Genomic DNA, 24,651 nt, shown 5'->3' on the forward strand with positions numbered 1-24,651 from the left:
GCTTACTTGTAAATGCCACACCTTTCATTTAGTCAGAGAAACCACCCTCTAGTAGTATCTCAGTCTTGTCTAAATTGAGCTTCAGTTTATTGGCTCTCATCTGGTTTATTACGAAGGCCTGGCACCAGTCCAGAACATTCACCGCCACATCTGCTTGAGCTGTAAAGGAGAGGTAGAGTCGGGTGTCATCAGCATATGGATGAAAGCAAACTCCAGAACTCTTGGATGACCCCCAAGATGTTAAATAGCATGGGGATAAAATCAAACCCTGAAGAACCCTGTAATGGAGGTTCCTCCAGGCAGTGATCCAGGTTAAAGTGGAATCACTGCCAAACAGTATCCACAACTCCCAGCTCTGACAGTCTCCCCAAAAGAGTACCATGGTCATTTGTATTGAAATTCACTGAGAGGTCAAGGAGAATTAACAGGGACACACTCCCCTTGTCCCAACACAAGTCATTATACTACAAGGGTGACCAAGGCCATCACACTCATCCAAGAGGCCTGAAGGTGGTTCAAAACCACCCATTCAAGAACTTTACCCGAGAAAGGAACATTTGCAACGTACCTATAGTTGTTCGAGTGTTCTGGATCCAAGGATTTATCAGAGAATGGTCTCACTGCTGAAATTGCTTGTTTGTATCATGGCTTGTTAGCATCCAAACACAGTCATTGTGTAACACAATCTTAAAAATAACTTAAAGATGTTTCATAGTTCAAGATGAATTTAGTACACTGTATATATATGCACCCATCTGAAATTGCTTTACAATTGAAGTTAATTTGAATTTGTCCTGTTTCATTACAGAAGAGTGATCTCATGAAAAATTGGGGAAATGAAGCATTTGCTAAAGAGCAATTTGATATTGCTGCCGCTTCCTATACAAAAGCTATAGAATTATGGTAAGGGATAAATTATATTAATGAACAAAGGTGTAGAAACGTGCATTTGAGATAATTACCTTTTTGGACAGAAGATGAAAGATATTTTCTATATGAAGAGAAGAGTAGTTCCCAAAGACAGCTGCACATATACAGAGTAGGGTGTATGGAATGTACTATGGGTATTGTAGTGTTTCTTTGCATTCTTAGTGCCCTTTTAATTAGATTTTACTTCACCTGAAATTGTCTGTTTGCTTTCAGAGGGGTTTATTTTGTCCTTGGCTCTTGTCACCAAACAATTAGCATCTTTTAGTGGATCATGTTGACCTGAGAGCAGAATCCCTTAAGTAGGATTTTAAAGGTCCAGTAGGGAGTAGTGACTGTTTAACAAACCACATGATTTATTGCCTCAATCTGGATTAAGATTTGGTCTTTTGAGACAGAAGAAACAGTGCCCCCCCACTGTTTTTTCTTTTGTTAGCCGTTCCTAATACACCATGGGTTTTGTCCAACAGTGTCCCTCAGCTGACGGTAAGGCTTCCTAGAGCAGGGGTGTCAAACTCAAATTCATCGGGGGCCGCATCAGCAGTTTGGTCACCCTCAAAGGGCTGGTTGTATCTGTAAAGTGGAGGTTTCCTGTGTAGAACGGCTGGCGCCGCTAGAGGGCAGACGTTCTCTGGCTTGTAGGTTGCCGCGCATGCGCTGAAGAGGCGGCTTTCTTGTGTCAAAAAAAAAAAAGCGAGAATAAAAGGTGAAGGCTGGCGGCCGGCGGCGGCTACATGGGCCACATGACGAGGCCTGGCGGGCCGGATTCGGCCTGCGGGCCTTGTGTTTGACACCCGTGTCCTAGAGGAAAGAAGCAATTTTCAACCACTTCCTTCACTCCGCTAGCTCACGGTGCACCATTTAAATCTGCTCTGGGAGGCTTCCCAACTTTCTGGAGCAATTTAGAGAGCGTGAGGGGGCTGCAAGGGGGAGGGGAAATAATAAAAAAAATGCCCTGCTGCTGGAAGCCTTACTGTCAGCTGAGTAGCACTGTTTGTGAGAACTTTGTAGTTTATAGCTTTTCAGTAGAGATACAGGATGGCAGAATTTTAAAAACCCTGTTATATTTGAACCACTTGAATAGCAATGCTTGGCAATGTATCTGGTAAGCAGCCCCACTAATACAAATCCGTATTACAGTACTGAAATTGAGTGCTGTGCCTATCAGCAACAATCACTACCTATGTTATCTGCAACAATTGTGACTTTTAGCTTCGGTTAGGCTGACACCCGGACTGCAGGTGTAACTGTTTCTGAATTCACCCTTCATGGGGAGACTGCTATAAACTATTCTCAATGAGTTTGTTATGCAGACCACAGCTTTTCAAACCTTGCGTATTAAGTGCTACCAAAAATCCAAACTAAGGCAGAAAAGTCATATTGGATAATTGCATATAAATACATGTATGGCTCAACTTTCAGGAGACTATTTTGGTTCAGAGTAAATAAACTGAATGCAATCTAACCTTTTTTAAAGGCCTGAAAATCACATTCTTTATGGCAACCGGGCTCTCTGTTTTATCCGAACAGGACAATATAAGTAAGTATATTTTTTTTCATGGGATTCAATGACTACATTTGAATGGAACCCTAAACATGGTTTAGTGTAACATAAGTGACTCTAGCCTTCTCTCCTGGGCTCGCATGCTCCCCTCTTCCTCTGCATGACGTGTGATAGTTTGGAAGCTCTTGTTCTTATTCAGCTGTGGGTAATGATAACTGTGGTTATTTTAAAACAGGTCTACTTCAAATCATGGTTTACGAAGCTGGCTTATTAAACTAACCACAGTTAATCACAGTTCTTGGTTTGGATGAAATGGCAAAAGTATGCTTAAAAGGCAAGTGGAATTCTATGCCTTCAAACCCCTTGGCCATAAGGGACTGGGAATAGAGGAGTATGAAAGCTTGAGAGGGCTTGCAGTTGAGTGTTCAAACACTGCCAAAGTATATTTATCCAAACTGAATATAAATCTAATGCTCCATTTTTTTGAAAGCTGTGTTGCTTTAAGAGACTAAACGGCTATGAAACATTTTATCTCCACATTTATAAAGTTACATTTTCAGCTGCGAAATTTAGTATTATTTTACGTTAGAGAGGATTTATTTCAGTTTGTCATAGTTTCTCATCCTCTTCCACACCCACTTGCTCAATGGCATGGGCAAGAGCGAAAAAGCAATTAATTTTTGGTTTGATTGGAAAGAAGGAATTGAGGAAGAGGGCATTAAATTGGAAATGTTTTCAGCTAATCTCAGTTTTTAGAGCTTTTGGGTTTGGTTTTGATCTCTTTTGGGACTTTGAATCTTGGGGAAGCTGGTGAGCATTGCATTTAATGCATGTTAATGTTAACTAAAAAAAAGTGATCTCTTAAAGACAGAAATACACAGTGGTCAGAGACCACCATAGCACAAATGAACCAAAGAATTGTAGTGAGCCCAAGGGTCATCTAGTCCAAACCTCTGCAATGCAGGAATCTTAACAAAAGCATTAATCAAAGATGGACATCCAACCAATGCTTGAAAACATCCAGTGAAGGAGAGTCAATAATAATAATAATAATAATAATAATAATAATATAAGTAAGTAAGTAATTTTTTTATTTATACTCCACCCTCCCTGGCCAAGACCGGGCTCAGGGAGGCTAACATCAAATATCAAATACATTAAAACACAATCAAACAATTGATTAAAATACAGCTTTAAAATTAGAATCAGGAAAAAATTAGATGATTGCCCACCATAGGGGTCAGGAACCTCAAGTATTCATCAGGGCCAGCTATCCATGTTGGTCCCACATGAGGTGATAAAAGGGCCAAAGAGATAACCTACAGGGTCCCATAGAGGGGGGTCAAACTGGGCCCAGATCAAAGGCCAGGCGGAAGAACTCCGTCTTGCAGGCCCTGCGGAAAGATGTTAAGTCCTGCAGGGCCTTGGTCTCCTGCGACAGAGGTGGGGCCAAAGCTGAAAATAATACAATAAATATATTATTTATACCCTGCCCATCTGGCTGGGTTTCCCCAGCCACTCTGGGCGGCTTCCAACAAAAGACTAGAAATACTAGAAGGGAGACTGCTCCACTGTCAAACAGCTCTTAGCGTCTGAAAGCTCTTCCTGATGTTTAGTCCATAGAACTAGTTTAGTGAAGTACTTTAAAACTGCAGATAGTTTCAAAAAAAGTAGTTTATTGGATAGTAAGGAGATCAGGTGCTCAGAGCAAAAACAAATATGATAAATTCCACCAGGTATGACCCAAGCCACCTCTTTGGGTCCCAACCTGTCCTGTAATTTCTGTATTGCTTTTCTGTATCTTGGAGGTGAATATTACTCCTTCTCCTTGAGGAGTAAAGATTTTTTTTGGGGGGGGGGTAAATTAGCATAGACTCCAACTTTACAGAGTGGACAGGCTTAGTGTTTTGGTTCAGACTAGACTTGTAGGAATGCTGGATGGTATATTGGACCTTACAGAGATGTCCTTTTCTGTTGACGAAGCCTGTTAGCATTGAACTGTTGCCATGTTGGTTTGGGTCAATATCTTTCTTCGTATCCTCTGAGAGTACTCGGAAGGAAAACCTGGCAGGAACAAGCATTCAAACAGAAGGAAAGACTATTGACTGTCTTAGTAGTCAGTAGCATTCAGGGAGGTAAATGTGAAGGGCTTTGGTTCTGCAAGGCTAGGTCTGTGAAGACAAATATACCCACTCCCCCTGGTGAAGTCAGAATTTGAACGTGGCTTCCCCCAGGAGGAGATGTGAGTTGAAGAATCCTCTGTCTGCTCTCCAGAATGGGAATTCATGGTGAGTGAAATTTCTTCTCTTTTAAAGGCAGAACTTTCTCAGGTTTTTGGATTTAGTCTTGCAATTTGAAAAGCTTAAAAATGTACTGTATTTGAATGAGAACATTTTCCTCATTCATTAGTATCTTAACTTCTTACTGTTTTCAGAAAAGCCCTGTGTGATGGGAAGAGAGCCATAATTTTGAAGCCCAATTGGCCAAAGGTTAGCTGCATTTCTTTCACAGATCTGTCTTTGCTGAAACTCAAGTCAGAAAACATTGAACATTAACCATTATATAAACAGGAAGCTTCCCTTTTTGAGTTAATTTGACTAGTTATAAATCACTGGGGGATAGATACACTGTATGCAATAGTTTTATTTGTTTAAAAGCATTTCTAAACTGGTTAATATAGAAAAGATCTCTAAATGTAATATATTTGTGAGTAGGTAGGAATTATGTCCTTGGCAGCTTTTTAATTGAAAGGACCCATACCAGTTATTTTTAGGGCATGGTCTCTTTGGGCTCCTTTACCCAATTTTAACAAGTACGTATTAGATTCACTTTCTGCATCTAATGTTCTAGGAATGATCTAATGTTGATCTAATGTAGATGCATGTTGATTCTGGCTTTCTACCATGTGCCAGCATAGGATTGGATCCAGAGATCCTGTCGCCAGAGTTTTGCTCACAGAAGAGGCAGTCCCAGTGACCACTTAGGGAGAGTGGGGAAATTTGATTTTTGCCCATTTCCAATGCATTCCCCAGAAATGTGCTCCCTGGGGTTTGGTGAACCTGCCACTTAATGAGAGGTGGTACAGATCGTAGTGTGATACACTATTGGTTCTTCAGGGGTTTAAAAGTTTGAACAGGAGGGAGAGGTGGAGCTCAGTAAAGGAGGGGCTACCAACACTTAAGTTTCTACTAGATGAAAATCCCTCCTATTATTTATTATTTATACCCCACCCATCTGGCTGGGTTTCCCCAGCCACTCTGGGTGGCTCCCAACAGAATATTAAAATACAGTAATCCATCAAACATTAAAAGCTTCCCTAAACAGGGTTGCCTTCAGATGGCTTCTAAAAGTCTGGTAGTTGTTGTTCTCTTTGACATCTGATGGGAGGGCGTTCCACAGGGCGGGCGCCACCACCGAGAAGGCCCTCTGCCTGGTTGCCTGTAACCTCACTTCTCGCAGGGAGGGAACCGCCAGAAGGCCCTTGGCGCTGGACCTCAGTGTCCAGGCAGAACGATGCGGGTGGAGCCATGCCTTCAGGTATACAGGACCGAGGCCATTTAGGGCTTTAAAGGTCAGCACCAACACTTTGAATTGTGCTTGGAAGCATACTGGGAGCCAATGTAGGGTTGGGCTTTTAGACTCTCATGATGAAAATAGGAGTGAAAATGTTTTTATTTGGCAAAACTTGCTCTATTTAGGGGGGTAGTAAGTACTTTGTTCTTTTTTTTTGTAGGGACACTATCGATTCTGTGATTCACTCTATCTCTTGGGGGAGCACAAAAAAGCATTAGAAGCAAATGAGAAAGGCCAAGAGCTGTGCAGAAATAATCCTGAAGGAATTAAGGATCTTATACAGCAACATGAGAAATTTAAAAAGCAAATTGATGAAATGAGAGGTAACTTTTCCTTTTTAAGATTGTCTTTAAATACAGTAAAATACTTTGTATAATAACTTTTATTTAGTGAATCAACTTTTTTATCATTTATTTAGGTGTGAAACAAAATAAACAGAGAATAAAGAAGGCAGTAGTTCAGAAAAAGTAAGTTTAATTCTATTTTACTTTATATGTGAAAGTAAATAAAAGTCAAGTGACAACGGGCTAAATTAATATTTTACCAGTACAGATTTGGCACCACTAGGAGATTTTGACAAATTCATGAGGTATAGAAACACTACTTCCTATTAGTAAGAATGCTTCATTAGCACTTAATTTCTGTAAGTGTCAGGCTCTCAAAGATTATCCCTCTTTTAAATTTAAGATGAATTAAACAATAACAACAACAACACTGCATTATGGTTCAATTTAAACAAACACTAAGAAGCTTTAAAACGGTTGGTTGCACATAAATATTCCTTAGAAGGGCATCTCTTTACTTCTTTCCACACGTATGGATTGCATGGGCAAAAAGATTTTTTAAAGCAATTGAAAGTGTTAATCCACATGAAGTCATGCTCTTAATTAACATGGGTGTTCAAAGAGGGAAATAACCCATTGATCCCCACCCCCAGTTTTTAATTCTTTAGTTAAAATATCCTTCGGCACTTTCAGAGTGGCTTTCAGAAATAAGGTAAAAATACAGTAAAATATAATAAAGAACAATATAAAGGGTCTTGTGGAAGACTAAGAAATTCATTCTGGCAGAAGCTTTATGCTCAGATGTGTTGAAGTGTTATCCGGAGTTGTGTATGTATATATGCATGGCTATAGAGAGGGAGGAATTGTAAAGCGTGAGGTCAGAAGGCAATGGAATGCAGAAAAGTACAGACAGTGATAATTACCTTGTTAAAAGTGACCATTCACCCACATGGTTGTTGCCCTGGTGTCTTCTCTGCTTAGGGACACGGGTGGCACTGTGGTCTAAACCACTGAGCCTCTTGGACTTGCCGATCAGAAGGTTGGCAGTTCGAATCCCCATGACGGAGTGAGCTCCCATTGCTCTGTCCCAGCTGCTGCCAACCTAGCAGTTCAAAAGCACACCAGTGCAAGTAGATAAATAGGTACCACTGTGCCAGAAAGGTAAGTAGCATTTCCGTGTGCTCTGGCACTCGTCACAGTGTCCCGGTTTAGCCATGCTGGCCACATGAGCAAGAAAGCTGTCTGTGGACAAACACTGGCTCCCTTGGCCTAAAAGCGCTGCAACCCCATAGTCACCTTTGAATGGACTTAACTGTACAGGGGTCCTGTATCTTTTTTTACATTCTCTGCTTCCAATGTTGGGGCAGTGTCAATTGTTCTGAAAGCTGCCTTCAGAACTGTCCTTCACTCCCTAGAAAAGGAAAACAGCCCTGTGTGCTTCTCTTAAGAACCCAGCTGCTCTCTTCCTGCTGTAAAGAAGGGATCCTGAAGGAAAAAGGTTGCATTTGTAGATACAGTTATTCTTAATGTAAATGTTGCAGAAAACAACTCTTCACATCTTATGATAGGGTGTTGCTTTATTTTATTACCAAAGAATGATGGTGAAAGAATGTTTCCGGATCCTAAAACAATTCATAATCTTCTGGGACCCCCCTCCCCCACAAGCAATGTGTGTTTTATTTTGAATTATTGGTTTAGTTCTACAGAATCTCCTTCGGTCAGTGCCCAAGAATCAAAGAAATCTGACAATGAAAAGAAAACGCAGCCGGACAACAATCTTGGTAAACAGAAGCATACAAAGGTGAGTTGTTTTCGTTTGCTTGTTTTTAAATGCAAATGCTACTGAGAGCTGCTGTCTGGAAGACAGTGCTCTCAGGAATTTCCTTAAACATTAAATATATTTTTCAGGGTTCTTAGGTTCCTGCTCCTTATCCTGCCAACCCTGACTGCTGTCGCTTTAACTTTTTGCTGGCAGTGATATAGCCTGGCTTTGTATTAATTTATCTCACTTTAAAGTTATTTGAACTTGGCAAGCAACTAGCTACTTGGCCTGTTATAAGAAGATCTGGGAATGTGACTGAAAAAAGCAACAAACCTTTTAAACATAGCACTTTTAAAATCATGAAAATAGTTCCATTGAACAAAGCCAGTCTTGCTTCCAAATAAATATGCATAGGATCAGCTTTAACTAGGAATTTTTTAGAGGCAAGAGTGGTTGCTACTGGGCGAAAATAGTATTTCTCTATGAGATAGAAAGCAAGTGCATGTGCTGCTTCGTTGGTAGCCATATATATTCTTAATCTGGGAATCTGAAACATTTCAAAGCTCAAATAGCTGGAGAGCATCATGAAATAGCACAGGCTCATCCATATTGGTTGATTGTGAAGCAATACATAGGGCGATACCTCCTGGATTCTAGCACCAGTTAGAAGGTCACAACAGCAAATATAATACAAATTCCATTTTTGTTATTTATTTGAGATGATGTTGGATATTAGAGAGTTTGCAATTTTGTCCAAATGCAGTAAATAATGTTTCCTGCTAGCCAGTAAGAGAAATCCTTCCCTTCGCTTGCAGGAGAAGGGGAGGAGGGCTTAGGCAAGCTTCAGGCTTACTTTTAATACCTGCTTAATCTAAATGCCACACTATGTTTCTCTCCTACAATTAAATGTAGTCATTGTTTGAAGGGGAGTTTTGTGTCTTGATCTTCAAGAGTAATTTTCTACCCACATTTCTAGTTAAGATTTCCTGTTATTTTTAATAATAATAAAACAAATTTAAAATCAGGCTTAATTCCCGTCCCCAGTGAAAATAGCAGTAAGACAAAAATAAAAGCAACAAGGTACCAGTAAAAGCAGCAATAAGAACAGCACGGCAGTAGTAAAAACATCTGAAAATATATAAAAATCCTGGGAGAATAGAAATGTCTTCATCTGGTGCTGAAAGTCCAACAGAATTAGCTCTGGCTGAGCATCTTTGGAGAAGGTTCATGTAGGGCATGGGTAGGCAAACTAAGGCCCGGGGGCCGGATCTGGCCCATTGGCCTTCTCAGTCCGGCCCATGCACGGTCTGGGAATCAGCGTGTTTTTATATGAGTAGAATGTGTCCTTTTATTTAAAATGCATCTCTGGGTTATTTGTGGGGCATAGGAATTCGTTCACCCCCCCCCCAAATATAGTCTGGCCCCCCACAAGGTCTAAGGGACAGTGGACCGGCTCCCTGCTGAAAAGGTTTGCTGACCCCTGACGTACGGCTTTTGGTCTTGGTGATTCATAAACTGCCAGTGCATCTTATCTAGCTGATAACATATTACCTAGCTGTAGTTCTGTGGATGGGACTCATGAATTTACTTAGTCCCTTGACATCAAGAGGATAGGGTTGCAGGCCCTTCACGTTACTTCACGTCCGTCCTCTTTACCTGCCTTTGTGCAAATAAGTAGTAGAGTGATGACTGCTGTTCTAGATGAGAGACGGTTGGCTCAGCACAGTTAGCTGAACCTGTGACAACGCATACAAAAGAAGTTAAGGGTGGACCTGGGAGGAGAAAGTGAGTCATTTAGCCGTTTAGAGAAACGAAACGAAAGAGAAGGCTTTAGACTTGAAGATTGGCAAAGTGCGTATGCAGAGTTAAATTACAGCGGTGCTCCTTTTCAATGGGAGGAAATTTTGGCAAAAGCAAGAAAAAACAGGTATTAAACAATTATGTTGGGTTTTTATTTGGCAGCCTTTAGGATGCTGACTGGGTTTTGAGCAAGTAATAACTCGAAAACTTACTTCCCGTTCAAACTGAGAGGCTTCTTCTTTAAGAACAGTCGACATATGGCTGCTTCCTGCCAATCAGCAGCAGGGAAGCTTGGTTCCGCATAAACTGCAGCCAGAACTGATAATATCTGAGCCCCTCAGCTCTGTTTGGGGCAAGAGTTGGGGCAGGTTCTGTTTTGTTCACCAAGAACATCTTAAGAGTAGTGGAGCTGCAGCTAGTCCCCTTCCTGCCAGCTGCTGAAAAAAGGAGCATATAAGCCATTTATATAGTGCTTTTAGATGTTCAGAGCACTCCATGTACATTATTTTGTAATTATTACAAATTTGTTATAGAGGTGGTTATTTATTATCCCTGTTACTCAGATGGAGATGGTGGGTGGGCTGAGGGAGAATGGATTGCCTGAGATCCCACAGGTGAGAGTCAAGTGGGGCATTGCATTTTAGCTCTTTCTCTTGTTTACTATGCTACAGCAGCTCTTGTATTAAGGTTTTTATGAACCAGGCAGCTGCAGCTGCACAGAAAGAACCTTCTTAATCTCAGTCAGGTCAGGAAAGGAGGAATGGATGGATTCATTCTGTTGTGAAATTTGATAAAAGCGATCACATTCTGCATTTGAAATGCAGTTTCTTTTCCTAGTACCTGGAGTGGGCATGGAACAGGATGAACTGGCCCTAATCTCAATTGATTGGCAGACAGTGGATAATAATAATAATAATAATAATAATAATAATAATAATAATAATTTATTATTTATAGTCCGCCCATCTGGCTGGGTTTCCCCAGCCACTCTGGGCGGCTTCCAACTGAATATTAAAAACAGTACAGAATCAGACATTAAAAACTTCCCTAAAGAGGGCTACCTTCAGTTTTCTTTTAAAAGTAAAATAGTTGTTTATTGCCTTGACATCTGCTGGGAGGGCGTTCCACAGGGCAGGCGCCACTACCGAGAAGGCCCTCTGTCTGGTTCCCTGTAATCTTACTTCTCTCAATGAGGGAACCGCCAGAAGGCCCTCGGCGCTGGATCTCAGTGTCTGGGCTGAACGATGGGGGTGGAGACGCTCCTTCAGGTATACAGGACCGAGGCCATTTAGGGCTTTAAAGGTGATGATACTGTAACTGGGAAGGTCATTGATTCCAATCTCTCTGCCCTGCTTAACCCAAGATTCTTAGCGTACAGTCGTACCTTGGATCCCAAACACCTTGTGAGTCGAACGTTTTGGCTCCCAAACGCCGCAAACCCGGAAGTGAGTGTTCTGGTTTGCGGATGTTCTTTGGAACCCAAACATCTGACTCGACTTCCACAGTTTCCGATTGGCTGCAGGAGCTTCCTGTGTAGCCAATTGGAGTCCGCGCCTTGATTTCCGAACGTTTTGGAAGTTGAACGGACTTCCGGAATGGATTCAGTTTGACTTCCGAGGTACCACTGTGTAGAAATAATTAATACCCTGCATCAAGGTAAAGGGTAAAGGAACCCCTGACCATTAGGTCCAGTCGTGACCGACTCTGGGGTTGCTGCGCTCATCTCGCTTTATTGGCCGAGGGAGCTGGCGTACAGCTTCCGGGTCATGTGGCCAGCACAACTAAGCCGCTTCTGGCGAACCAGAGCAGCGCACAGAAATGCCGTTTACCTTCCCGCCAGAGCGGTACCTATTTATCTACTAGCACTTTGACGTGCTTTCAAACTGCTAGGTTGGCAGGAGCAGGGACTGAGCAATGGGAGCTCACCCCGTCACGGGGATTCAAACCGCCAACCTTCTGATCGGCAAGTCCTAGGCTCTGTGGTTTAACCCACAGCGCCACCCGCATAAAATTTGGTAAATAGCAATAGGTAGATTGAAGCATAGGTGCTGATATATCACACCCTTTTTCACTGTGTGATCAGGAAAAATAGTCCAAAAATGGGGATATACATGAACAGAGTTGAAGCTTTGAAGTTCCCATCCTTTTCTATAGAGCCAGGTTAAGAGGCAGCAAAATCTACCCCCTCCCTACCTTGAGCACAAGGATCACCAGGGGTTGTGAGCATGTTTAGCCCTACCCTAGCAGCTTCCTGAATGCATCCATTTACTTAACTTCATGTAAGTGGGTTGGTTGGGAATTCACTCTTGCTGGGGAAAAGTGAAGCATTCCTGTTGCACATGCATAGGCGGTGATGGCTAAACCTGCCTTCCAGTCCTTAGGTTAGGCGGTATAGCTTCCTCCTAAGTTGTATTATGCCAGTTGGGTGTTTTGGGCTTCAGTTAAGAGTACACAGAGATGCTTTGCATTCTTCCCCAGAAATCTTTGCCATTTGTAACTGTGCATCTGATTTAGCAAGTATTATAACATTGCCAGCCTGCTCTGAGCACAGTTAGACAGTTAATGAGATTTGGAGCTCACAGCCTAAGATGCCTTCCTGGTAGAAGCATTTGAGTTCTTCCATTTCCATGGTGGACACGCACAACACTTCATATCAAGGAAATCTATTCAGGTGGGTGGTTTTAGCGACATGCCCCTTTCTGGTGCGGTGGGAGGAAATACTCATTTTTTAATCTTCTTACAGGTAGCTGCTAATACCTTAACTAAAGAAAACAAAGATCGTATTTCAGATATTTCGTCAGGTAAGTTAAAATAAGTTAGACCATATGTGCTCCATGGTATGGATACCCCAAAACATAAGTGTGTTAGGCAGAGGCGCTGACTTGGGTCTCCCAATATGGGTGTCGAACGTCGGCACACACTGTGCTGTAATGTTGCTCCATCATGTCGCGATAACGACTGGATCAGGGCCTCTGCACACTGGTCCCTGCTGCCCTCTGTATCTGGTGCCTCCACACACAATTCATTCCATTTCTGTTCAGCAATCCTTGCATCTTTTTTGTCTCTGAGTGAAGCTTGAAAATTATTGCATAGACCAGGGTAAAGAATTCTCAGAGTCAGCTTTGTACAGTGCTGGCACATAACAATCAGTTTCTAAGCGTTAGCATGTTGCTTTTTTCAGCCCTGTCAAATTTTCAGCATCTTTGTACAGTTCCTTGAATTTTTTGATGCAAAGTGTGTGGTTCTTTTTAAGGAAAATAACCAGGTTCAAAATGATTTTTCCCCTCCCCCTCATGACAGGGCTGAGGGAAAATCCAGGAAAATCCAGGAGCAAAATGAGTGACTTTGAAAAGACAAGGTATAGTTTCTCTTGCATTATAATAGTGGAAATACTTTCAGATTCAGAACTTCCCTTTGAAATGTTCTTGGGGTTTCACCTTAACACTTTTATTTATTGTACCTTTCATACCTGGGTGTCCACATTTTTTTATTGGCTGTTATAGCTAAGGGGGAGGGGGGGGGACATCACCAGGGCACTGGTCCCTGGTGCACATGAGAGGTTGGGGACAAACCTTGCTTCCCAGGGACAAGTTTCCCAGGTTGTGGGGTTTTTTTTTAGAGCATGAAATGTGTGCGCATTTGAGTTATTAATGACAAAAGTAACTGTGTTTTTTTTAATTCCAGAGATGAGCTGAATTCAAAAACTGATTCTCAGAAATGTCTGGTCAAACAGAAAGCTCCCTGTAGTACTGTGCAACAGGTAACAGATATGTAAAAAGCGTGGCATTGCAAATTTAAAAGTTTACTGAATGTCAGGAATGCTGTTTACATATGGTTGGTGAAAGGCATGTAGAACATTATACAGCAGCAGCCTCCACTGAATATTTAAAACCGGGCAGTTTTTCGTTATGGGATTCTGTTCATAGTGTTGCCTTCACATGTACAAGTGAAACACAGCACCAAGTACTTTTTTTAAATTGTGGGCTGTATCTAACACTGCAGCTCCACTGGTGTGCTATACATCCATGCCTGCAGTGGAGCTTTCTTCTGTCCCCTGGGTGTGCTCAAAATCAGCTCTGGGGGGTTCAGGGACACTGGAATATATTTGGGGGGCACGTGGAGGAAGGAGAGGAAGTCCTTTTGTGCCAGCGGAACCCCACGGGTGCAGCATTGGACACAAGCCCTTGTTGGCAGGTTTCCTGGTCTCAGCTGGGATCTCTTCCTAGCCTGAAGTCCAGGGGAAGACTATAATACATTATGCCAGCTGCATAAGTCTTTACCCACTCTTAATTGCATGTTATGTTCGTAGTAGTCTTCAGACCGGACTGCAATCCAAATTGAGATGATAGAGAGCTATATGCTAACGATTGTACAGTTCTTTATGTAAGGAACAGGGTGGGTTTGTCTGAAATGGGAGCAGGGGTATGAAACATTGAATTTGTCATGAAAGTTCTTCCTTCTTAGTGTACAGTGGCATCCTGGCCCTGCTCTTATTCCTGGAGGAAAGGAGGAAGTGGGTCCTTATAAACAGACTAATCAGATCATGGGAGTGACCTGTTTCTGTCTCCGCCCCCTTGACTTTTATCTGTGTTGCCAGCTTGGCATAGTACATATTTTGTAGGGATTATTTGAATAGTCTCAAGGTCTCCTGGGTTTGTTTGTGTTACAGTTTGTGTGCCATTTTAGCTCCCTAAGATTGCTACAGCATTAACATTTGAGTAAGAAATAAAAATGTGAAATATTAAATTCAAACAACATGTATTACTGGTCTGATAAGCATAATGTTTTGATAAAGGAAACAAAGACAACATTTGTCCCTTGTTGATTTCTGCAGGGGAAATTAGTATTGTCGTTGAAGAGTACTGTAGAAGATGGATGTACATCATTGATGGATCAGCGCTTTCACAATGCTGAACAATCCTTTGCACGATTGTTAAATGTTCTAGATCCATCCAAGCTACAGGTAATAGGAAGAATGCCATGGTCTGCTCAAGATAAGTTTTACCTTCTGTATATGTTTACGGTTCTTTTAAACGTTCCTAAGAAAAGGGTAAAGGCTAGTTTTATCCACTATTATATTGTGCTAAGTAATTGAAATTTCTGGAAAACAGAACAGGAAATATGCAAAATGGTTTTTCAGTGACTCTAAGATCTATCTTCCAGGTTTTGTGCATTTTGTGTAGACAAAGGGAAACTGTCTTTCTAATTTCTGTGTCATAGTAAATTATAAAGGCAAAGTAACTTATTTCTACGATTCAGTTCTCTGTAAGGCTAAGGGTGGCATCCAACATTAGAAATAATCAGCATAAACGAATTGAAATCAGTGGGTGGTTACTTAACTCCATTGATGCAGCCTACTCTTTAGTACGACCTGGTTGTATATCACCCTAGGTGTTTGCAAAACGTTGGGTTAAAGATTTATGAACAAAGTAATCTTGTCTAGGATAGGGATCAGATGCAGTTGAGCAGACAGAAACTGAATGTATATAAAGTACAGGTTCCAATGGATACAATTCTTTCTGTCAAGTTTTGTTAACTTGAGGATGTGATTTTTAATGACAATCCATTCTTTCTTGTCTTCTCTTTATTATTATTTTTAAAACTTGATGCAGCCATTGAAGTTTGCTCTTGTTGATTATGTCGTCATCCTCTATGGCTATGCTACTGCTCTCCTTGGAATAGGGCAGCCTGAGGTAAGATTCAAGCTATTACGTGTTGGCCAGGGCCCTCCTGCCAATGTCTTACTAGAACAGTGGGTGGCTGCTGACTTAGCTAGCACAGGAACTAATAACTTGTTCCCATCTAAACTGTTTGCAGGGAAATGGCATCTTTTTTATTTGTAACAAATTTCAAAACTTGAAGTCATGAAGTTGAACCCATATGCAAATGTATTGTATAAATAATCTTCAGTTTGAACAAATATTTCATCCATATGTTCAGTGAGTTGTGTGCAGTCATGGGGATATTGTTTTATTTAAAACAGAGTACGAAACTCAAGAATCCAAGGACCTGTAGGCAAGGAGTCGGGAAACTTAATGACTGCTATCCTGACATGAGACAGAGATTATGTAACATTTTTATCATGCACCAGGGAAGTCCACATTTAAATTTCAAAATCTAAAAGTAGCCTACTTTTGCAGTTCACGTCACTATGGTGGAAATTTCCAAGAAAAACTTTCAATCATGCATAGTTCTGTCCCATAGGTGCCTATATTTTTTGCTGAAATGCAGTCATAGAAGGCAAATGTATTAGTTTATTTTACTTCGGAAGCCTTTTGTATCCTTGTGGTATTAGTAGCTTTTGTGGTATACTGCACGTATTGAAAAAAAAATGGTCTGATTTACCATATCTACGAAGGCATCAGATGTCATTCTCAAAATTCTCAACCTCAGTTATTTTAAAATGACTTTACCTTTAAAGTTTAACATGCTAACCCAAGAAGTCTTGAAATCTCCATCATGTGCTGTAACTATTTTTGCTTTACATTTCTTTTGCCTTTTGCTGTTTTGATTGTGTTTGAAATTATTATCAAACCGTTTCATTTGTTTTCAAAGGAACTAACCAAAGCCAAAGACTATTTCAATAACATAATTGAGAAGTATGAGAAAGTGAGATTTGATTGCTTAGCACATTATGGAATTGGAAAAGTATATTTGAGACAAAATAGGTGAGTATAATATGTTGATTTTAGAAATTGAGCTCATTTGTTCTTTAAAAACCTGATCACTTAAATACCTTGTCGGAGGACAGTTCTTGTACCTCTTGAATTTGTCCATTTCACATTTACTTCTCCAGTGGCTCCCCATCTGTGGAATGCTCTCCCCAGGGAAGTTCGCCTGGCGCCTTCATTATACACCTTTAGGCGCCAGGCAGAAATGTTCTTTTTTAACCAATCAAGTTGACCTGATTGACATCCTATACCCTTTTAAAATGTGGCTCTTTTTTGAGGGGGGTGTTAATTGGGTTATTGTTCTTATTTTGATTTTATATATGGTGATCTTTTCTGTGAACTGCCCTGAGACCTCTGGGTATAGGGCAGTATATTAAATAAATAAATAGCCAGAACTAAAATTAAACCGGCCACAATTACTTCCCATTTTAATATTGTCTTTGGGGTCCTGGGGAGAGGAATGACGCTCATCTTTCATTGGATTCCTAAACACGAAACACACTGACACTAGGGATGCTTGGATATAGCATGTGACGTTGAGTCTTTTGGCGTACACGATAGGTTTTCAGAAGCTCTGGACCAGTTTTTGAAATCAAAGACCATGGTTAGTCATAAGATTACGCCTGGTGTATTGACGTGGCCTACAACTTCCATAGTTATTGAAGAGACAAGAACAGAAAAATTTCAAGTAAGTAAGATTGTTACCCTGTAAAGCTAAACAAAACAAAACAAAACAAAACCCAGTTTGTATATAATTTGTGTGGTGGCTGTCCAGGATAAGTTCTGTCTATATTCTGAAGACTACATCAAGGAACAAATTGGTAAAGCAGAGAATCTTGCATTCATCTTCAGTGGAGGTGAGCATACTTGAATGTGTGACTCTATCCATCCTTTCCGGTATAAGGATTGCCCTTAGCAATTGGGAATCTAAATACCTGCTAAGGGTCCCTGAATGGCAAGGAAGTCTTTTGAGTGACTTGCCAGTTGCACTGAATATGGGATCTTTGTAGAACACCTCAGTTTGTCAGCTGAATTGTCCTGGCATCAGAAGTTGTATTTAGGTCAATTACCATTCACTTATTTGCACCTTCATCATTGAGATTGCCCCTGAGTCCTTCCTTACAGAACAAAATTAAAGAGCAATAAACCCATTTGCTTTGTTTGTAGTTTGACAGCGGAATGGACTACTTTGGAAACCTTTGTTAGAGGTTTATCAATAGAGCTTGGGTGGCCATCTGCCAGAGATGTTTTAGCTGTGATTCCTGCATTGCAGGGGGTTGGAGTCGATGCCCCATGGGATCCCTTCCAACTCTATGATTCTGTGAATCTATGAGCAGTACTGCGTGACTTCATCTCGCATCACTGTAGTCAACTTTGAAAGCCTGGCCTCATACAGATGGGTTGGATTCCTTCCTACCTAACAGGCAGCCTAATATTCTGTGGGGTGGCAAACGATAGAAAGTGGAAGAATTTGAAAGTTGAGGAAATGATGAATATTCAGTATTCTGCTCGATGAGACTGCATTTATAAACATGCACACTTGGTAGTACAGAATTTCCAGGGAAGATGCTACAATATTTAACTTGCTTTGCTGCTTCATAGGTTATATTGCAAGATCACATTGAAGAATGCAGATTTCCTCCAGCTCCACATGCAGTTTGTCGCTACCAGCAGTGCCAAGCGCAGAAAATAAAAATCTATTTTAGTGACCCAGATTTCAAGGTAATGTGAAGGTTGTTGAAAAGGATCGTCAGATACTTTTAATTTAGGTGCACTTTCTCTTAAGAAGCTTATGCGAAATATGTTTTGAATATTCCTAATATACACGTTGAACTCACAGTGCTCACTTATCTGTGATCTCCAAACTTTAGGGTTTTATACGTGTTACCTGCTGTGAACAATGTAAAGTGGAGTTTCATGTAAGCTGTTGGAAGAAGTTGAAAGCAGCAAGATATACAGATAAAACTGAAAAGGTAACATCAAATGTTTAATGTTTTACTTCTGTAGCCTCTGTAGCGAAATCCTACCCACAAGTCCTTTTTCTGCTCACACCCACAGGACTTCCTTCGAGAGCTATGTTTCACTCCAGATTGTAGCGGTCTCATTTCTAATATTGCTGTCTTCAGCTCCTCTGGTTTAATCAAATGTGAGGTAAGAATTGATTTCTGGTTGGTATTTTTTATAATATAAATACTAGAAATGGAATTAGATGAAAAGAAACCTTTATTATTACCTGCATTCAACATTTCCAAATTTGTTGTCATACTATATAAATTTCATTTTCGTTTCTTTGCTTTGACCTAATGTCAAAACAGTATTTTATTTTCCACAATTATAATAAAGCACTGTTACGGAAAATAAATCTTTGAAGCTCCCATTTTTCTTTTCTCCTCTTAGTATGAAGATAAAATAAAAAGCAAGAATCCTCCAAGGCCCATTGTTAAACAGGAATGCACAAGGTAAGTTTCCTAGCTAGTCATATAATACTAGCAGTTCGTTTTCAGAGTGGCTGACACAAGATGGTAGTCTCATTGAAGAACATGGGGGTTTGTATCGCCACCTGTTGTCCAAGGCAGGAAATATTCAGAGTAGGGTTAGGGAAATTGGCCAAAATGGTCTCTATCTCGTTTTCTGGTTAAGGGAGACTTTTGTTTGCTGGAAAGACCTTACTGGATACATTTGGATACTTGAAGGCCTGTTTGCATTTAGTGTTGTGATGACCTTCACATAAGGATTGCCGCCGGATTACGTCATCATGTGTCTGCTATGATTGATACAGTCAGGCAGCACATTGAAAGGCTGGCTGGCTGGCTGGCTGGCTGGCTGACTCTCTCGGGAGCTTCTGTCATATCTTAACAGGCCAGGAGACTTATTTTTCCTGAAAGAGTGGTAGTCTTGAATATTTACATTTCATCTGAAAAATGTCCAATTGCTTTTAAAAATAAAACTTTGAATTGGCTGTGTCAGTTCTAGGACCCTACAGAAAAAACAGGAGAGAAAATTGAAGAGGAAATTAATGAAAGAAGACACATTACTGTCACTAGGGAACTTTGCAGAAGTACTTCACACAGCAGACTCTATATCAAATGATGACAGTGATAAAGGTATGGGACAGTAAATACCTGTATTGAGAATACCTTGGTGTCGTCCCCCCCCCCCGTGGGGTCCTGCGTTTCTGTTATGTATCTGGGCATTCACGGTTTTGTTTTTGCTTTTTAATCTTAGGGAGCGGTGGTGGTCTTGTTCACAAGAATTATTTTGCTGGGGATAGAGTCCTGCAGCTTATTATGCAGAATTTTGAGAAAATACGGAGAGGCGTACATGATGGCTTCAAACTTCTTAATGAACTGTTTTCGTGGTGGGTAATTGGCGAAGCAGACCACACACGGTTTTCAACAAACTGTGTGACCTCAGTTGAAGTAATGGATCAGATTGTAAGCTCCGTAATTGACAAAAATAATAGAGTGGCGACAAGAATTTTTGTTCATGTTTTAAGTGAGCTTGAAGAAGTGGATCCTAGACTACACGACTTAATGAAACATCTTGATAGTAATGGTAAGAGTAAGTTATTTGTGGTTAAACTGTAACATAAAACTGAGGCTTGTTCACATTACATATGAGAGCTGGCTGCAATTGCAGCTGATCTGGAAATTAAAAGTTAGGAACTGGATTTGTAAATAATTCTGATCAACAAATCCCTCTCTGCTTATATTTATAGTTAAATCATAAGGTTATGCTTTAAGTATCAAAAGCAAGGATATAAGTAATTGGGAAATTTATGCCCTTGCTGGCCAGCACTGTAATTTCCTACAACATTCCAAAGTTTTGATCATTGCTGTTTTCAGTTTTTTACAAGCAAGATTTGGGTAGCAATAATTACATTTCCAATGCACTTCTTATTCCTTATTTTTAATTTTTGTACTAATTTCCAAGTTTTATTATGCTCCTTTAATATTCTCAAAATAGTCTCAATATATTAGACTGCACGTGTCCTGCTTAGAATTGTTTGCTGAGAAGACGTTCAAAGCAAGATGCTCATTTGTTTTTCACTCTAGCCAGGCATAGGCAAACTCGGCCCTCCAGATGTTTTGGGACTACAACTCCTATCATCCCTAGCTAACAGGACCAGCAGTCAGGGTTGATGGGGGTTGTGGTCCCCAAACATCTGGAGGGCCGAGTTTGCCTATGCCTGCTTTAAGCACACCGCTAGTTTTGCTTTTGCATCTTTGCAGTTTCTCATACTGTTCAGGCAGACAACTTTATGACAGGTGTGTGGATCAGTTTTGTTTGTGCTTACTTTGTGATAGGATACTTGTATCCATAGCCAGCTCTCAGTGGGCTCAATCCAGATGGACTTTTCATCTGGCAGAGGCCTTTATAAATGACTTGGTGGGAGGAGAGGGAGGTGATTTTCTCTGAGTTTCCCTGCACACACACTACATTCTGTGCTCTTCCAGATGGTCCCACAACCCTCCAGAGCAGATTTTCAGAGAGGAGGGGAATTGGTGAAAATGGCTTCCTCCTTTCCATTAGCAAATGCCTTCACTTGATCAGAAACCTTTCTGTGAACAGAAGGGTATTGTTGGATACAACCCAATAATAGTATTCACAGCTTCCCTCCCCACATAATGCAAAGAGCAATGGCTCCTAGTGTCATCGTCCCCATCCCAGCTTTGGGTCGGGCACTGGTAATTTTAACAAGTTCCAGATACTGAATTTTTCACTATACTATCCCCCATCTAGTTGGTCTAATTCTTGGAGATCTACCCCAAAGAATGCTTCCTTGAAATGTAAACAGGTCAAATCCTTGTGTATGTCTGTCCTAGAGGGCAAAATATATTCTGTGATGTGAATCCACTTTTGGGTGTTATAATTTATATTTATTTTTGCAGGTTTAAAAGCTACAAAACAATTTTTTGCCAAGTATGGAACATGCATCTTACAGCTTGATCTTGACTTCATAGCAGTGCTGTGGAATGAGAAATATGGCATTAAACTAGGCAGGGAGTTCACCTGCACATCTCCAGATATGATAGATGAGCTATCGTTGATAGAACTTCGGTGTTTTTTATGGCTCTTAGAAGAGAACAGAGAGAATTTTCCATCTCTCCTTCAATACTTAGATGACTATTTTGATAACATGGGTAAGTATACTAGGATGACCAAAGGGAGTTTATTATCCCTTTAACTTTATCAATGACTTCTATAGATTTTGTGAGGGGAACAGTGGTGGGCAGCAATGAAAGGATTCAGACCAGGTGAATTGTAGGTTCTGTGCAGGTGGTTCAGCCCACGTGGGGAAGGAAATGTGAAACCCCATGTTCCATTATCTTTCTAATTGCAGTTGTGGGGAGATGCTGCTTTCTTTATGGGGCGGGTTCTGAGTTGGTTGCTGTGTATGGTGGTTTATGTATTCAGTATCACTTTAGTCATAAACATGTACAGTCGTACCTTGGTTCTCAAACAGAATCGGTTCCGGAAGTCCTTTCGACTTCCGAAAAAGTTCAGAAACCAGCCAATCGGAAGCTGCGGAAGCCGTGTCGGACATTCAGCTTCCTAAAAAAGTTTGCAAACTGAAACACTCACTTTGGGGTTTGCGGCGTTTCGCTCCGGTGGGAAGGTAAATGGCGTTTCCGTGCGCTGCTCTGGTTCGCCAGAAGCAGCTTAGTCATGCTGGCCACATGACCCAGAAGCTGTACGCTAGCTCCCTCGGCCAGCAAAGCGAGATGAGCGCTGCAATCCCAGAGTCGGTCACGACTGGACCTAATGCTCAGGGGTCCCTTTACCTTTATGTTTGAGTCACAAGGCATTTGAAAACCAAGGTATGACTGTACTGATTTCAGCAGGACATAGGCAAGTTTCTTTTGATTCAGAACCATTGGCTTTAAGCAGCTAAAAATATACTCTGTTGTAAGAACTCAGGCCTCTTATCAAAGTACTGTAATTATTTGGCCAACATGGTTAGATAACTCTATATAGTATAATGATTTAAAGCATATGCACAACCGCGAGAGGACAGGGCTATTTACTAAAGTTACGGCGCAGTTGTTCAAAACTGTTTAGAGCTTTGTGCTTTTGTCTTAGATTTTTGTTTTGTTTTTTAAATAAAATTTATTTTAAAAATAGATAATCGGTATACTGTAATAAGGAAGGAAGAGAATGCAACTGCCTCAGTAAGTTTTTATGTTTATTCCTTTCTTGAAATGGAAGCAAATACATTGCAATCAGAACCCTTTCTAATATATTTAGGTAGAGTGTTCCCCTTATATTGCACTGCTGCTTTTATAACATACATATGTTGCAGAGTTACAGTGCAGTCCAAACCCACGGTCCGCCGGGATGAGAGAACTTTTCATTCAGGAGATTTTTGGCTTTGCCAGCTGGGCACAAGTCTCACCGTAGCTGAGCCAGAGATTTGCCGGAGTGCCCCTCACCACAGCTCAGCCGGTGGGACTTCACACTAGTGAAAGACCCCCAAAAGGGGTGTTCTGAGGTGCAGTGGGGGTGATAACATGGCAAGGAAAGACTTAAACCTGTTCCAAACCCCTTTCAGCCCAGTCACGGGATATTGGAATCTTGAGTACTCACCAAATTTCTGGTGCTTATCATGTTGCTTATTAGCTTGTTAGAGACACCGTGTATCCCTGTCTCTGCTGACATGGCTTGTCCTGCAGACCCTCCTTCTTGCATCCGTTAAGGGACCCTTCGTACATACACAGCAGGGCATGCAGCGTCGTCGCAGGCTCAACAGACTCCTGCAGAAACCTGGGCAAACCAATATGCATTTCCACTTAGCACCAAAATAAGTAAAGCGATAGCACCAATCTCACGTCTGAGGGAGGAGCATTTCAAAGGGGGAGGAACCACCACATGGCGATCATTTAGTTTTGGTGTTTGTCATCATGATAAGCTCTTACTGAAATAGTTATACATGGCGTCCTCTTGCTCTGAAGGGGAAAAGTAGAAAAGAAATGAGGAAACAGATGTAGGGATTTTGTTTCCTTGCTAGCGAAGGTGAAGAATGGAAATAGAATGTGCAAATAAAATAAGCAGTGTTATGGTAATATTTTTTCCTGGTGGTGGTCACTACTAAACCATTTCTTTTTCTGCCTAGAATAATACTATCAAAGTTAAAAACAGAAACCGAAAGAAGGCAAAGGAACCAAAGGTATATATTTCTTTAAAGGCATCCATGCTGGTAGGATGCAGCAAAAGAAGCAAAGCTAGTAAATGCCTATGTACTGTTCTCTCTTCAATTTCTTCTCTCCTTCCCTCTTTCTAGACTTCCTCAGGCCTGGTTCACATGCCAAGTTAGACCATAGCTGATGTTTAGCTAACTGAAATGCGAATGAGCATTGTGCTAGTAGTGCATGCTGCTTAGATGTCCCTACTTTGCCCCTCACATGTCCCTGGCCATGCCAGAAGGAGCAAACCACAAGCCTTGGCTTCATCACATCATCCGAAGCTGGGCGTGTGATTTGCCTCTCTCCAACCAGGCCACGACTAGCAAGCCAAGAACAGAGCTTGGTTCACCCCTTGTGGTTTGATGGGAAGGAAACAAACCTTGGGCCCAGGTTCAGATGAAACGACAAGGCAGGTATTGTGGCATGTTGCTCCTGGCATGGCCAGAAGTGGGGGTAGAGTGAGACCGGAACTTCTGAGCATCATGCACCAGCTCCTTAGTTTTTAATCAGTTGGGGAAAAGGCCATAGCTCAGTAGCAGGAGGTGGGACTGGTCATGTTGCCTCTCAAAAATCCCGCAGACCTGCTGCTGGTCAATGTGGATAGTAGTGATCCTGTTCATCCTAATAGTCTGTTGTGATATGAGGCGGCTTCTTATGTTCCTGTCTATTATCAACATAATATTGCATACAAGCAGGACAGTAGATTTGGAGAAAAATGTATGCTTCAGGTTTAAAAAGTCACTCTGGATTGAGTAGTGTTCTTCCTGCTTTGTATTTCTAGTTCTGAATAATAAAATTTAGTGTCTATCCAGCTGCGTCCCACTGCTGCTAAAAGGCTCTCTGCTCCACAGGTGGCTCCTGGGGATAGAAAGTAGGAAGAGGAGCTGGTTTTCTCTAATTCCCCCTTTCTCCTGCACCCCCAATGCCACTGCCACCTCCCATGTTG

The 24,651-nt window shown here is 41.2% G+C and overlaps 1 protein-coding gene across 1 annotated transcript in view; it reads left to right on the forward strand.

Moving 5' to 3' along the window:
* Positions 1–24,651, forward strand: part of TTC3 (tetratricopeptide repeat domain 3) — a 61,388-nt gene that overhangs the window by 13,562 nt on the left and 23,175 nt on the right. The window contains exons 9-30 of the mRNA XM_081859874.1: positions 809–903; positions 2,405–2,467; positions 4,866–4,920; positions 6,165–6,327; positions 6,423–6,471; positions 7,987–8,089; positions 12,594–12,651; positions 13,151–13,208; positions 13,535–13,610; positions 14,685–14,813; positions 15,463–15,543; positions 16,406–16,518; positions 17,083–17,209; positions 18,124–18,243; positions 18,393–18,494; positions 18,580–18,672; positions 18,919–18,980; positions 19,489–19,625; positions 19,747–20,076; positions 21,414–21,665; positions 22,648–22,694; positions 23,636–23,689. Coding sequence (XP_081716000.1) covers positions 809–903; positions 2,405–2,467; positions 4,866–4,920; positions 6,165–6,327; positions 6,423–6,471; positions 7,987–8,089; positions 12,594–12,651; positions 13,151–13,208; positions 13,535–13,610; positions 14,685–14,813; positions 15,463–15,543; positions 16,406–16,518; positions 17,083–17,209; positions 18,124–18,243; positions 18,393–18,494; positions 18,580–18,672; positions 18,919–18,980; positions 19,489–19,625; positions 19,747–20,076; positions 21,414–21,665; positions 22,648–22,694; positions 23,636–23,689 — 2,367 coding nt within the window. The remainder of the gene's footprint in view (positions 1–808; positions 904–2,404; positions 2,468–4,865; positions 4,921–6,164; positions 6,328–6,422; positions 6,472–7,986; positions 8,090–12,593; positions 12,652–13,150; positions 13,209–13,534; positions 13,611–14,684; positions 14,814–15,462; positions 15,544–16,405; positions 16,519–17,082; positions 17,210–18,123; positions 18,244–18,392; positions 18,495–18,579; positions 18,673–18,918; positions 18,981–19,488; positions 19,626–19,746; positions 20,077–21,413; positions 21,666–22,647; positions 22,695–23,635; positions 23,690–24,651) is intronic.

The sequence above is a fragment of the Podarcis erhardii genome, assembly GCF_964252035.2.
Source record: "Podarcis erhardii genome assembly, chromosome: 4".
NCBI classification, from domain to species: Eukaryota; Metazoa; Chordata; class Lepidosauria; order Squamata; family Lacertidae; genus Podarcis; species Podarcis erhardii.